Source organism: Arachis ipaensis, chromosome B2, assembly GCF_059453495.1.
Source record: "Arachis ipaensis isolate K30076 ecotype BB chromosome B2, ASM5945349v1, whole genome shotgun sequence".
Classification (NCBI taxonomy): domain Eukaryota; kingdom Viridiplantae; phylum Streptophyta; class Magnoliopsida; order Fabales; family Fabaceae; genus Arachis; species Arachis ipaensis.
Genome location: NC_142437.1, coordinates 116,607,852 through 116,621,745, shown reverse-complemented (window position 1 = coordinate 116,621,745; position 13,894 = coordinate 116,607,852). Strand labels below are relative to the sequence as shown.

The 13,894-nt window shown below is 34.2% G+C and overlaps 3 protein-coding genes across 4 annotated transcripts; 2 read left to right on the top strand and 1 right to left on the bottom strand.

Moving 5' to 3' along the window:
* Positions 1 to 1,193: 1,193 nt before the first annotated feature.
* Positions 1,194 to 5,035, top strand: LOC107625959 (putative disease resistance RPP13-like protein 1). Of its 2 annotated transcripts, none has more exons than XM_016328710.3 (2): positions 1,194 to 4,041; positions 4,683 to 5,035. In XM_016328710.3, exon 1 carries the CDS (start codon positions 1,490 to 1,492, stop codon positions 4,001 to 4,003), a length of 2,514 nt encoding a protein of 837 aa, XP_016184196.1. In that variant the 5' UTR covers positions 1,194 to 1,489; the 3' UTR covers positions 4,004 to 4,041; positions 4,683 to 5,035. The 2 variants fall into 2 exon arrangements, with proteins under 2 accessions (XP_016184196.1, XP_016184198.1); XM_016328712.3 differs by having other exon boundaries at positions 1,202 to 4,041; positions 4,712 to 5,035.
* Positions 5,036 to 8,255: 3,220 nt separating this feature from the next.
* On the top strand, positions 8,256 to 9,297 carry LOC107627831 (uncharacterized). The gene is made up of 2 exons (XM_016330650.3): positions 8,256 to 8,723; positions 8,824 to 9,297. Exons 1-2 carry the CDS (start codon positions 8,256 to 8,258, stop codon positions 9,295 to 9,297), a joined length of 942 nt encoding a protein of 313 aa, XP_016186136.1.
* Positions 9,298 to 10,806: 1,509 nt separating this feature from the next.
* Positions 10,807 to 11,333, bottom strand: LOC110269306 (uncharacterized). The gene is made up of 2 exons (XM_021117059.1): positions 11,124 to 11,333; positions 10,807 to 11,046 (listed from the first exon to the last, which is right to left on the bottom strand). Exons 1-2 carry the CDS (start codon positions 11,331 to 11,333, stop codon positions 10,807 to 10,809), a joined length of 450 nt encoding a protein of 149 aa, XP_020972718.1.
* Between the last annotated feature and the right edge of the window lie 2,561 nt (positions 11,334 to 13,894).

Below are 13,894 nucleotides of genomic sequence, written 5' to 3'. Positions count from 1 at the left end.
TCTTTTTATTTTTGTTTTACCTTCTCAAATTTCTTCTTGTTTTATTCTCTTAATAAGAATAAAAACAAAAAAAAATCAAATAAAGAAGAAGAAAAAATACATAATGCTGCAAAATTACTTAGAAGATGATGAACTCACATTCATTCAACTAAAAGTAAGAAAGAAATAAAGAAAAAAAGAAGAAAAAAATACAGCATTAGAGGAAATATTTTTCTGTATTTGCAGTAAATTTGAGTATAACACGAAGATATTTGAGTGTATTGTTTAAAATTTTCGATGTATGTGTGTTGATAAGTTTTGCATAATTCAAAACTCTTCCTCTTCCTCCTCTTCATCTTCTTATTTCACTTTTCGCGACGATTTTCAGAGATTTTGATCCATATTTAAATTTTGAGCATTGTGGTTTTGATTGAGAGAAAAGAATCGTTTGCGTTATTTAAGAGTTAGGAAGCACATGTTTACACGCAATCTAAACTGAAGGTCATTTTTGTTAGATTTGGACCAACTTGTATAAATTTATATACCAAAAAATTTGTATGTGTAATAGATCTCTATTTAATAATAAAGATTTAATGTCATTAATATATTTTTGTTTAATTATTCTCTTCAACTGAGGGACCCGCACTTTTATCGCTGCAAGTGCAATCCTGCAACTGCTGCCATGCCAATAATAACACGCGACATGTCAATACGTGTGGTCCATATGACCATATATACCATAGACTTTTCCAATAGAATATGCCGCTCCTTTTTTAAATGTTAGCTGCACAAAATTACCAAGGTGTCGGTTTAGGTTACCTATCCGCTTAAGACAGTAACATTAACATATGTCTACTGTGTATTTATTAAAAGGTAAAAATTCAAGTTTAAATATATAATTATGAAAGTCATAGTTAAAAATAATTAAATAATTTGATTAAACTATTATTTAATTATTTTTAATTATTAATTTATAAAAATAAAAAATATTATTTATATATTAAAATTAACTTTAAAAATTAATTATTAATATATTTATATTTATATATAAATATATAAATTGTTTAAATTATTTATAATATATATTTATAATATTTTTATTAATAAATTATAACTTAAATAGTATCGTTTTCTTACTTATTTAAAAGATTACGAGTTCGAATTTTCGTATCTTGTAGTAAAAAAAATATATTTATAATATTTTTATTCCTAATATGTTTTTAAATTATCATTATCAATAATGTTCTAATTCTAACCCGTCTCTTTACTCTTTAGTCTTTGCTCTTCTAGTCTTCTTGTACCACTGTCCTCTTCCTCCATCACCGATACCTTTACCGCCGCCACGCCCTCCTCTATCATCCTCTCCTTCTCTCACTCTTCCAGTAGAACATGCCACCGGAAACATGCACATCCTGCAAGGTCAAAGATTCCATCATCTCGACGCTTTCGTGTGCCATTTGATCCAAAAGACTCAGAGACTTAGCTAGGAGTTTCGGGTCTGTGTTGTGCTATGGCGAACAACGGGGATACAGTGATCATGGCGGGGGCAAAGCTTTTGGAGAACATGGTGGTGGTGGATAGGAGAACGTGGTCGATCCTGGATTTCATAGAGGATGCAGAGACACGACACTTGGATAATCCAGCTGTGAAGAAGTGGTTTCAAGGAATGAAAGATCTATGCTACGACATGTTGGATGTATCCGAAGAACTACAAATTCAGCAAGCAAAGAAAGTTCGGTTTCTAGGCCTCCACCTTACACGCCGCAAGATGAAAAACATCATTCATGAATTTGATGCTTTAATTCAACAATTTGGCCAGTTGAGGCTTCGTCGAAGCTCAGAGTTACTCGTACCGACCACGAGTCTAGTACGTACTATTCCATCCCCAACTTTTGATAGCGAAACTACTAGAACTTTAATTTCTAAATTAATCAACGTGGAAGATGACGAAGGAGATGGTATTCAATGCATATCCATTGTTGGAATGGGAGGAATAGGAAAAACTACTTTGGCTAAATTTGTGTTCAACGAAGTGAGAACTCGCTATCGTGTCGCGGTATGGATATCTGTCGATCAACAATTCAATGTGAAACGAATTGCTGCGGATATTATACATTTTTTTGGTAATGAAGTGCTCATCGATGAAATGGAAGTATTAGAACTTGAAATTCGTCGAATCACTACCCAATTGAGATGCCTTTTTGTTCTGGACGACGTCTGGAGTGTCGATCGAAACGAATGGTTGCACCTAAAGAGATTGTTCAGTCACTGTGCCAAAGGAAGTAGAATATTGATAACCACACGGTCGAAGAAAGTGGCAGAAGCAGCAGAATCCGCACCAACCAACATCGTGTCTTTGAGTCCTCTCTCAGATGAAGATTCTTTGTCACTTTTCAAACATTTTGCACAAGGTGGCGAAGACATTGGAAACGAGAATGAGGAGATGGAACTTGGTGCCTATACAATGGAATGGATGCCGATCTATTCTATAATGCCTCCTGCTCTGAGACAATGCTTGTTGTATTGTTCCATCTTCCCTAAGAATCACTCCATAGATGTGGACAAACTTATCAAACTCTGGATGGCGCAGGGTCATATTTCATCTGATGAAGAAGACAAAATGGAAAAAGAAGGCAGGGAATATGTTCAACAATTGCGACATCATTCTGTGTTCAGTGAGTTTGAACAGGATGACGATGGCAGCTTCAAGTGCAAATTGGACGGTGGAGTCAGTGACTTTGTCCAAACTCTTGCAGAGAGTGAATGCCACATAATGTTTCTTGAGGGTGGAGTGGAGAAGGAAGTTCCCACAGAAAAACGTGTTGAAACGGAGCCCCGTCTTCGACGTCATTGTACCCTGAGTCTTGTAGATCAAACTTTACCGGAGTCAATTGCCAATGCAGAGAAACTACGCACTCTTATCATTTTGTCTGATTCTTCCAACATAGATCCATCCAATCTTTCCAGCCTACTTTTCCGTATGAAGAGGCTCAGAGCGTTAGATATGAGATCTTGTTCAATAAAAGAACTTCCATTGAAGGCAGCTGCATTGCTTCATCTAAGGTACCTTAATTTATCTTTCAATCATGAGTTGAAGAAGCTGCCTCAATCAATATGTAATTTGCTTAATTTGCAAACTTTGAATCTCAATGGATGTGATAGTCTTCGAAAACTACCAAAAAGTATAGGAAAATTAATCAAGTTGAGACATCTTGAGATTCTCTGGACAACAAGCCTTAGCTACCTACCAAAAGGGATTGCAAGCTTAACCTTGCTGAGAACCTTAAATCGGTTCTTCGGGACCAGCGGCAGTGCTAGCAGCAAAGAATGCAGCCTTGGAGATTTGGAAAATCTAAACAATATCCAAGGGTGTATTACCATAGATGGATTGAGTGGTGAAAGTGAAATTTCTGAAGCTACAAGAGCAGGTCTAAAGAACAAGAAAGATTTGCTTGGCTTGGAATTGTGGTTTTCTAACGCAGGATCGAAGGACAAGGATCAAATCCTACTGGATAATTTAGAAGCACCTCCTCAACTGCAATTCCTTGGAGTATTTTACTACGGAGGTAGATCATTCCCCAACTGGATGATTGAATTGAATGAACTAAAACATCTAGTGCTTATTAACTGTAGTGAATGCAATGTTTTGCCCCCTCTTGGGAAACTGCCATGCCTTGAATCACTCGAGATCAAGAATATGCCGAATGTGAAGATGGTAGGTTTTGAATTTCTGGGAATAGGACTAAATCATGAGGATGCTGGCAATGAAGGTTCCTCGTCTATGATTGCATTTCCCAGATTGCAAAAGCTTCACTTCGTAAAGTTGGGTTACTGGGAAGAGTGGAATGGAATCAATGGTAATGGTGGAGATGATGAGAAGGTTATGCCTCTATTGTCTTCTTTGTCAGTTCTAAACTGTAAAGAGTTAAGAGCACTTCCTGACTACATAAAGAAGAAGGAAAATCTGAAACCTGTTATTAGAGAATGTCCTTTGCTACCAGGAAACACAGAGAAGCAAGAATAGATGAAGAATATGGATCTCAAGAAACAAAGCAGATTAATGTAAGCTATTCTTCAACTGTCCTATAGTAAACATTGTTAGAGCTAATATTTTTTGTTACGTAGCTATATTTCTTTGTCAAATATCTGGACTCTGCATACCATGCAACTGTGATTTCATAGCTTCAGTTATGATTATTTTACAACTCAAGGTTATGGGCGGCAGTTTAATGTGCACTAGTTAATGATAGGCCATAAATTTCAGCATTCAGTTTATAATGTTTTTGAAGCAATCTTCTGTTTTATGTGTTTCAGTCAACGGTAGATAGAATCAGCACTAATATTGTAATATTATTGAAGTTACTTGTTCAATATATATATATATATACACGTACTTTTATTGTAGGGCATGTTTTTAGGAGTTTAATTTTGATAGTCGTCCAATAATATATCCGTTCTTTTGAATGAACATTCATGTAGTTAATGTCAAAACTAGTTACTTTTAGTGATTTGGTTCATTTTGTTTAGTTTTTCAGTTTTTGTTAGAAAAGTGGTTCTTAATACGTGCTTTCATATCTGTAGTTTGTGTCGTATATGAGTTATTAATTTTGTATATATTATCTCCTACTAGTTTAAGAGATCATCTTTATGACTTTATTGCTGAATATTTTTTTTTTTTGTTTTCGTCTCACCTGTGGATGAAGGTCCATTTTAATGTTCCACTACTGTGCAGTCTCCAAATATTGCAGAGCTGTGTGTGGTAAACATTTCTGCTCTGTATCCAAAGGGTACTTAAGAAGTTGAAGATGGCAGGTCTCTGGTGCCAAAAGTCGAATTTCTCAAATAAATTGTCTCCTTTAGTTTTTAATTTCAGTTTAGCAAATATTTGAGTTCAGATTTTATGGTGTAATAATAAGTTATGGCTCCTCAGAACTTGTACAAATGTACAATACATGATTTGGAATACGATTTTGTGGCCTTTTCTGTTTAAGTGAAATTGGTGTATTGTGTAATAAAATTTTACATTAGTAATAAGTAATCATACAGTAAAATAAAATTCTTATCCTACGTGCACATAAAGTATTATGTATTAAATATATTAGTTGAAAATTGTCTTTGAAAATATGTTATTTTAAAATTTTAAAATTTAATTTATCCAAATAATTGTGGTAAAATTTAAAAATTTTATTTTTATTCTAGAAGTAACAATAAATATGTATAAAAAATATATTTAAAATTATTTTTTAAAATATTATAAATTATTTTTATTATCTTTTGAGAGTGTTTAAGGAAAGAATTTAATTTTTCTGTTCTATAAATATAAAAGAAGATTGCAATTATAATCCATTGTAGTAAAAAATGTATAAATTTAATTGAATAATAATAAAAATCTTAAATTTTTATTCATTTCATTCCATAGATAATTGTTATTGAAATAGAACTTTCTAATGGATTCTGTATAGTTTGTTTTTTCACGTAAAACGTGGATGCTTGTAGTGATTATGTTCACCTTAAAAACTATTACATCTTGTAGTAGTTTATATTTTATATAGATATAAAAAAATTACAAACACTTATGTTGTCTTCAAAAGTTCTAATATGATAAATTTAGATGTTAATTATTTTATTTAAATAACTTGTCATATATATATAATTTATTTTTATCCATAATCTAATTATATAATTCCTTTTATAAGAGTAAATAGTCAAAATCGTCTCTGAAAAATACTCCGATCTCCATTTTAGTTCTCGAAAGATAAAGTTAATCGAAATCGTCCCTGAAAGATATACGATTAGTCACGTTAGTCCTTCCGTTAGTTGGATGATGACGTGTCACGTTAAGTGCCACGTGGCATATGATGACATGGGGAGCTAATGCCACGTATCACAAGATGATTGGTTGACGTGTCAGCTCAGTGACATCTGGTATGCCACGTGGCACTTGACATGTAAAAAAGTTATTTATAATCAAAATAGTTTTTGAAAGTTTAGACGTAGGTCATTTTCATCCCTGAAACTTTAAAAATTAATCAAATTAGTTCTTATATAATTTTTTTTATTTTTTCTTGATAATATTAAATTTAAAATATTTTTTGATACTACTAATTTTAATAGAAATATAATTGACAATCAAAAAATTAGTAATTGTATCTTTTCTTCTTAAAAATTTTTTCAATAAAATTATCTCTCTCCTTTAATTCTTGTCAAAATCTCTCCTATTCTTTTCTATTCTAAAATATTTTTCTTACACTATTACATTTTGCTAGAAAATATATATATATATATATATATATACTCAAAATTGAAATGTAGGTATTTGTTAACTTAAACAAAGTTATATGCTCAAAATCAAAATTTATGTATGTTAACCAAAACAAAGTTAATAAAAATTTATACATCTTTTTTTTTTCATTACGGTATTACTTTTATTTAGGTTAACATACATAAATTTTGATTTTGAGCATATCAAATTATTGTTGATTATATATTTAAAAATTTAATATTTAAAATTTTACTAAATAATATAGTAATTATTTTAAATTTTAAATCTTTTAAATTTTTTAAAATTATAATTTTTATTATTGTTTATAGAGATAAGTACGATTTTGGTCCCTCACGTTGAGGGTTAGAATCGAAATCGTCCCTCGTGTATATTTTGATTTAAAATCATCCTTAAAGTCGTATTTAAATTTAAAATCGTCCTTTACAGTGTAAACTTTTTCTAAATGACGACAGTACCCTTCTGAACTTGAAGTGTTACGCACGAAACACTTCACCCCTTCATATGCTTCCAAACCCTCAACGTAAACACCAAAACTAATCAGAACGTTTCACTTCACCAATGTAGTTGCACCGTGCCCTAAGTAAGAATCTGAAACGACAGAAGGTGTTCTTGGACTGAAGATCGAAGCCGAGTCTGGTTCACTGGAAGGCAGGGTCGTGCACAGGCATTCAGGTATGTTTCACTGTTTACTGAGATTAGGGATAAACATCACTGTGCGGTTTATTTTTTAATTTTTTCTTCTATTTCTGTGATATGGCACTGTAGGTTGTTGGAGAAGACAATGGTGTACTTTAAACTGAAAGTCTACCATGGGGGGTTGTTTACCTATCGGAATGGGCCGTTACAGTATGTGGGGGGAGAAACAACAGTGATAGAAGAGATTGATGGTGATCGGTGGTCCGTATTTGAAGCCTATGCAGAGTTAAGGCAGTTTGGTTATGTGCAGGAGAATATCCCTTTGTTGTGGTTCAAGGATCCTACACACGAAGACTTGGAGAAAAATTTGAAGTTGTTTAAATCTGATGCAGATTCCATTGCTATGTGCAAAATAGCTGAGTTAAGAGATTATGTTGAGTTGTATGTAGTGCACAAGGTTGAGGAGGAAGACGTGTTTCCTGCTTCTGGCTACATTGATGTTGGGGGGGATCATAGGATGGATGATGAGGGACAACAGCTGGTTGTGTATGGAGGAGAACATGCTGGTTTAAAACATGCTGAAGCAGCTGCTGATATCTCTGGGGCAGAGAATAGTGAGAGTGGTGATGATGTTAATCTGGAAGCTGATGTTAATCTGGAAGCTGATATGAGTAACTATAGTGATAGTGACAGCGTTGATTCAGAGTATAAACCATCTGAGGAAGAGGAGGAGACTGAAGATGATTCGAACTTTAGCAACAGTGAAGATGAGCTTGATCCTGATGTTAGTGGATTTCAAGATGTTAATGTGGTGAATAAAAAAAGTAGGGCAGTGAAAAAGAAGGGTGTCGCAACTAATAACTTTGGAGACGAGGATGTAGCAAGGAGTGATGAATTAGAGAATGACCACGAGGTTGGAGGTGATGTCTCAGATTCAGAGAACCAGGGACAGAGTTATCCAGTTCACAAGCATAAAAAAGATATGAGCCAATACAAGTGGGAAGTGGGCACAGTGTATGCATCCAGAGAAGAGTTCAAGGACACTGTGACTGCATATGCTGTGCAGACAGCTAGGGCGATCACATTTAGGAAATGTGATCTGCAGAGAGTTAGGGCAGTTTGTACTGGCGAGTGTCCGTTTTGGGTATATGCTGCAAAAATGAAAAAAGAGGATACTTGGCAGCTTCGCAGCATGAATTTGAGTCACACTTGTACACAGGCACACAGGGTGGGGATTTTGCACTCAAGATGGCTTGGCAAGGCATTCAAGAAGAAGGTCATTTCAAATTCGAAGGTGAAGATTAGAGAGTTAGTGTCAAAGGCTTAAAAGAAGTGGAACTTGATTGTCACCAAGTCAATGGCAACGAGGACCAAGCAGATTGCACTAGATGAAATCCAGGGAACCTTCCGAGAGCAGTATAAGAGGATATATGACTATGCACATGAGGTGATGCGGGCAAATCCAGGGTCCTCCGTTCGCATACAGGTGCAGAGGTTTCCTGAACAAGATAATGCAGCAGAATCCTCATCCATGACCAGCTACTGTATCTTTCAGAGAATCTATATATGCTTGGAAGCATGCAAGCAGAACTTCAGCCATTGTAGGAGCTTCATTGGTTTGGACGGCTGTTTTTTGAAGACACCCCAGGGGGGACAATTGCTCACTGCCATTGGTTGGGATCCAAACGACCAAATGCTGCTCCTTGCATATGCGGTTGTAGAGGTCGAGACGAAGGACTCATGGACTTGGTTCCTACATCATCTTGCATCTGACATTGGTATTGAGAAAATGGGAAGAACTACTTTCATGTCTGACCAGCAGAAAGTAAGCAACTGTTACCACATTGACTTATGTACATTGAAGTTGTGTATTACTGCATCTAAATATTTTACTAACTGTATGCTCCTCCATATTCTGCTTGCAGGGTTTGTTGCCAGCATATGATGAAGTTATACCAGGTGTGGAGAATCGATTCTGTGTGAGGCACCTGTACAGCAATTTCAGAAAAAAGTTCCCAGGGTTACAATTGAAGCAACTAATGTGGAGGTGTGCTAAGGCAACCCACTGGAGGGACTGGGAGAGGAACATGGCTGAACTGAAAGCTGTTAATCAGGAAGCATATAGGTACCTAAATGCTATCCCTCCTAGGTATTGGTCTAGATCTAGGTTTACCTATAATTCTAAAGTAGATACACTGGTAAACAATATGTCTGAAAGCTTTAATGCTGCCATAGTTGATGCTAGAGAGAAACCTATACTTACAATGTTAGAGGAGATCAGGGTTAAACTAATGACTAGGTGGGCAGAGAATAGGGATCTGGCTCAGAACTATGCAGGGACAATCTTACCTAGGATTAGAATCAAGTTGGAGAGGAGCTCTAAATCTGCTGGAGAATAGCGGCCATATTGGTCTGCAGCTCAAAAATATGAGGTTGTGAGTGGGTTAGATAAGTTTGCTGTTGACTTAGGATCCTTTGAGTGCTCATGTAGAAGGTGGCAGTTGAGTGGTATACCCTATGTCCATGCGATTAGCTGCATCAAGTTCAAGGGATTTGGCTTGGAACCTTATGTGGCCGACTGCTACAAGAGAGAAACATACCTGAAGTGCTACGAAGCAGTAATACACCCATTGAACGGACCCGATCTATGGGAGATTACCCCACATCCTGATGTGATGCCTCCCCCATACAGAAGGACTAGTCACAGGCCAGTAAAAAAAAAGGAAACAATCTGCTGGAGATGAAGAACAGAGCAGCCGCACTCACATGTCCAGGAAGGGGGAGAAACAAAGGTGCTCTATATGTGGTGTTGTTGGACATAATAAGAGCCGATGCCCTAAACCTATTGAGAATGAGGTATGTTGATTAATGTTTTACATTGCTTGTCTCAGATTTTTCATTAAGCCTTATGTTCATCTATATTAACTGCAACTGTTTCATAGGCCCAAAATTCCAAGAATCTAAGCAAAGGCAAGCAATCCAGGGGAAGCAACAAGTCAAACCGTCTTGCTGTTAAGGGAGGAAAGAAAACTGCATCTACACAGCCCACTCCTAAGCTCACTGTCAAGAGAAAAGTTGCCTTAGCAACACAGCCACCAACTTCAGCCCAGTCCAACACTATAACACAGCCAAAAAGGCCTAGAGGCAGGCCCAAGGAGACCATCAAGCCCACATCTTCAGCCTAACATGATCCACCATCCAAGAGGATTTCAAGCCCAAAAACCTCAGCACCTTCTGCATCCTCATCACAGCCAACCACCACAACTCTTCCAGCATCTCAGCCATCCATTGCCACAGCTTCAAGCCAACCCACTGGGCACATCTCTGTCAGCCTTACTGGAGGACCTCATGTTTCTCCCAGGAAACTGAAGTTAATGGCAAAGTTGCCTCCAAAAAAATGGGGATTGCTTTAGGGAAATGACAACACTTAGCATCAATGTGTCATAGTTATATACCATGGATGTTGGTTTATTTTGTTTTAAGTTTGTGTTAAGGTTTTGGTTAAACAGTGTGAACTTGTTGGTTACTTTTTGTTGCTTATGTTCTGCTTGTTAAGGTTCTGGTCAAACTCTTGTACTGAATTATTGGCTTCTTCCCAGCCAATCCTTTTGATGGTTACTTTATTTTGAGTTAAGTTTCTTTTAAGGTTCTGCTAATGTCAAACACTTATCATGTATTCAGACATTTACCATTTTAATGACACTGTTATGTTATTGATCAGTAATTGAACTCATGTTTGTGCCAAAAAAAAAGTTTCAATCTCATTTCATTATCCAACCATGCTTACAAAACAATCATATATACATGTTGAAATAGATTCAACATAACACAATCAGGAATCCTCCTAATAGATAAACTCTAACCCAATTCACCAACAATAACAACAGCGGAATACACGTACACATGTTTCATACCAGGTTTAATGGAATTACACACTGTTGTGTTGCTTTAGACCAACTCTGCAACAACAAACAAAGAAACCCAACCCACCCAAAAAATCCTAACACTGCAACGACCTTCAGCTTCCACTCTGCCGCTTTGGTTCTTGATTTCATCATCGAAAGCTTCTTCCTTATTCTAGCAACTTCTGAATGTTCCACCTCTGTCTCTGGATCTGCCCAACGAAAGAAATTGCAGCCTTGTTGCACCTGCACATACCCACCAAGATCATCCACCATTCCATCACCCAATAGACCCAATTTAGAGGAAAAGTAACAAAACAAACCTCGAAGTAGACACAACCCCAAAATCTGCAACCTGGGTTCTCCTTGGTCCCTGAGATTCGCAACACTGGCTTCTCACCATAGGAACAAAGTAGCAGCCTACCATGTGACGAAGCCCTGCTACGAGACGAGGTTGAGCTTTGTGCAGCCATGGCGTTCTCCCTCCAGCAGGTCCTCCACGGTGATCTCTGCTCTGCAACAGTGGCTTCCATGATACTTTACCCTTTCTTCCTTTCAATTCAATGTAAATGCCTTGCGTCGTTATCAGGCAGTTATGACCACCGAAAACAATTATATATATATATATATATATATATATATATATATATATATATATATATATATATATATATATATATATATATATATAATTGTTTTCGGTGGTCATAACTGCCTGATAACGACGCAAGGCATTTACATCCGAAAATGTTATAAAGGACGATTTTAAATTTAAATACGACTTTAAGGATGATTTTAAATCAAAATATACACGAGGGACGATTTCGATTCTGACCCTCAACGTGAGGGACCAAAATCGTACTTATCCCTTTAATTTATATAGTAAAACTCAATAATTAAAAAACTTATTTATGGAATCACTTTTTAAATCTTAATATTCTAATATAATTTTTTAAATATTTCATTTAAAACAAAAGGAATTTTATTTTAATACGAAGCATATCTATTTATATAATGTACTAGTGCGGAGTAGCCTGTGTTATGCATAGGTATAATGTTTCCTATTTCATTTTATCTCATTGATTTGTGAAATTAAAAGAAAAAGAGTAAAGTATCGGTTTTGTCCCCAACGTTCGGGATAAGTCCTATTTGTATTCCTAATGTTTAAATCGTCTTATTTGTATCCCTAACATTTATAAAAAGTGATTCAATGTTATCCTACTATCAATTATACTAACAAATCAGATTATATTTTTTAATTATTCTCACTTGGATGTATTCATTTTCAATTAGGTCTCACTTAGATGTGTTCGATTTTAATATTATACTCACTATTTGTGTTTAGATTCAATTATGTCCCTAGAAAAGTGAATTATGTAAATGTTGTAGGAATTAGTTTCAACATTTGATGAGTTATTTTTCGAAGTAGATCATCGATTCTATCCCAGATATTTGTATTCTAACTTCAAGAAGAGATTTTTAAAACTCAAACTAAAGCGCTCATGATGTGTAATTGACGGCAGGATAACATTGAATCTCTTTTATAAACGTTAGGGATATAAATATGACGATTTAAACGTTAGGGACACAAATAAGATTTACCCCAAATTTTGGGGACAAAAACAATACTTACTCAAAGAAAAATTATATAATCTATCTCAAACATATGAAACACACAAAAATTTATTATGATCTTTGCACATATTACGTTTAAAAAGCAATTCGTTTATAATAATAATAATAATAATAATAATAATAATAATAATAATAATAATAATTAAGCAACGAATTTTTAATATTTTATAAAATTTAAAATTGAAGCAAAATTTGTGGATCTTTTTGAATTTTGACTCTAAGCATTACTATCATTGCATAATAATGGTCTATGTTATTAAAATACTGATGTTTCAATTTTTTTAATGGAATATCTTATATGTGACCCAAGAAATCAAATAGAGGGGGAAAACCCGCCGAAAATTTGCACGAGACATTGAGACAAAATGAAAAGAAATCTTAAAAAAGGGCCGTGTTCCAAAATATATATAAAAATGATGATCTTCGGGAAAATGACAAAATGAAATGAAGTCTAAAAAAAGACTATGTTCATTCTAAAATATGTATAAAAAATAATGACTTTCATAAAAAGGACAAAAATGAAACGAAATCTTAAAAAAAGACTGTTCCAAATTATACATAAAAAATAATGACCTTCTTGAAAAGGATAAAATACTTAAATGAAATGAAATCTTAAAAAAAGACCGTGTTTCAAAGTATATATATTGAAAAGGATGACCACCTTTCACAAAATGAAATGAAGTCTAAAGAAAGACCAAGTTCAAAAATATATATAAAAAATGATGACCCTATTTTCAAAGTGTATATATATATATATAAAATATAAAAAAAAAATACATTTTCTCAAAATAAATATAAACAATGGCAAATGATAATTAATAAAAAAAAAATATGAAGCGTAACGTTTTCTAGAAAATTAACCAATGAATTAGTAAGTTTTGAATTTTTATTTAGAAAAAAAATATAAATTGGATTTTAAAAATTTTATATCGAATACTTTTTATTCCTAACAAAATTTTAAATCTTGCCTACTTTTTAAGTGGGTTGTTGAAGAAGAAAAAGAAATGCCACTTTCATTTAAAAACATTACTGCAACTTTCTGTCCAGCAAACTTGCCGGCAAGTGGGTTGTTAAAGATGAGTAAAATATTTTAAACGACCGGAGCACTTAATTGTAAATACTTTTTTATTTATTTCTCTTTATCTTATCATAATTGTAAAGATCAAGGGGAAAAAAAGAAATATATTGAAATCTGTGTTTGCATTTGATTCTGGAGAATATTCTAACATTTTTAGAAAAAAAAAATATAAGATACCAATATATTATTTGTTAACTTATTGTTAATAATAATTAATTATTATATTTTAAATACATATATAAAGAGACACATTCAAAAAATATATTTATTGTTGTGATATGACTTATTACATCTTATGTGGATGCCCATTTTTCATAAGATAGAGTTTTTCAAGGATGAATGAATTTAATGTAGTTTAAAAAAGGGAAGCCTTGCACATGT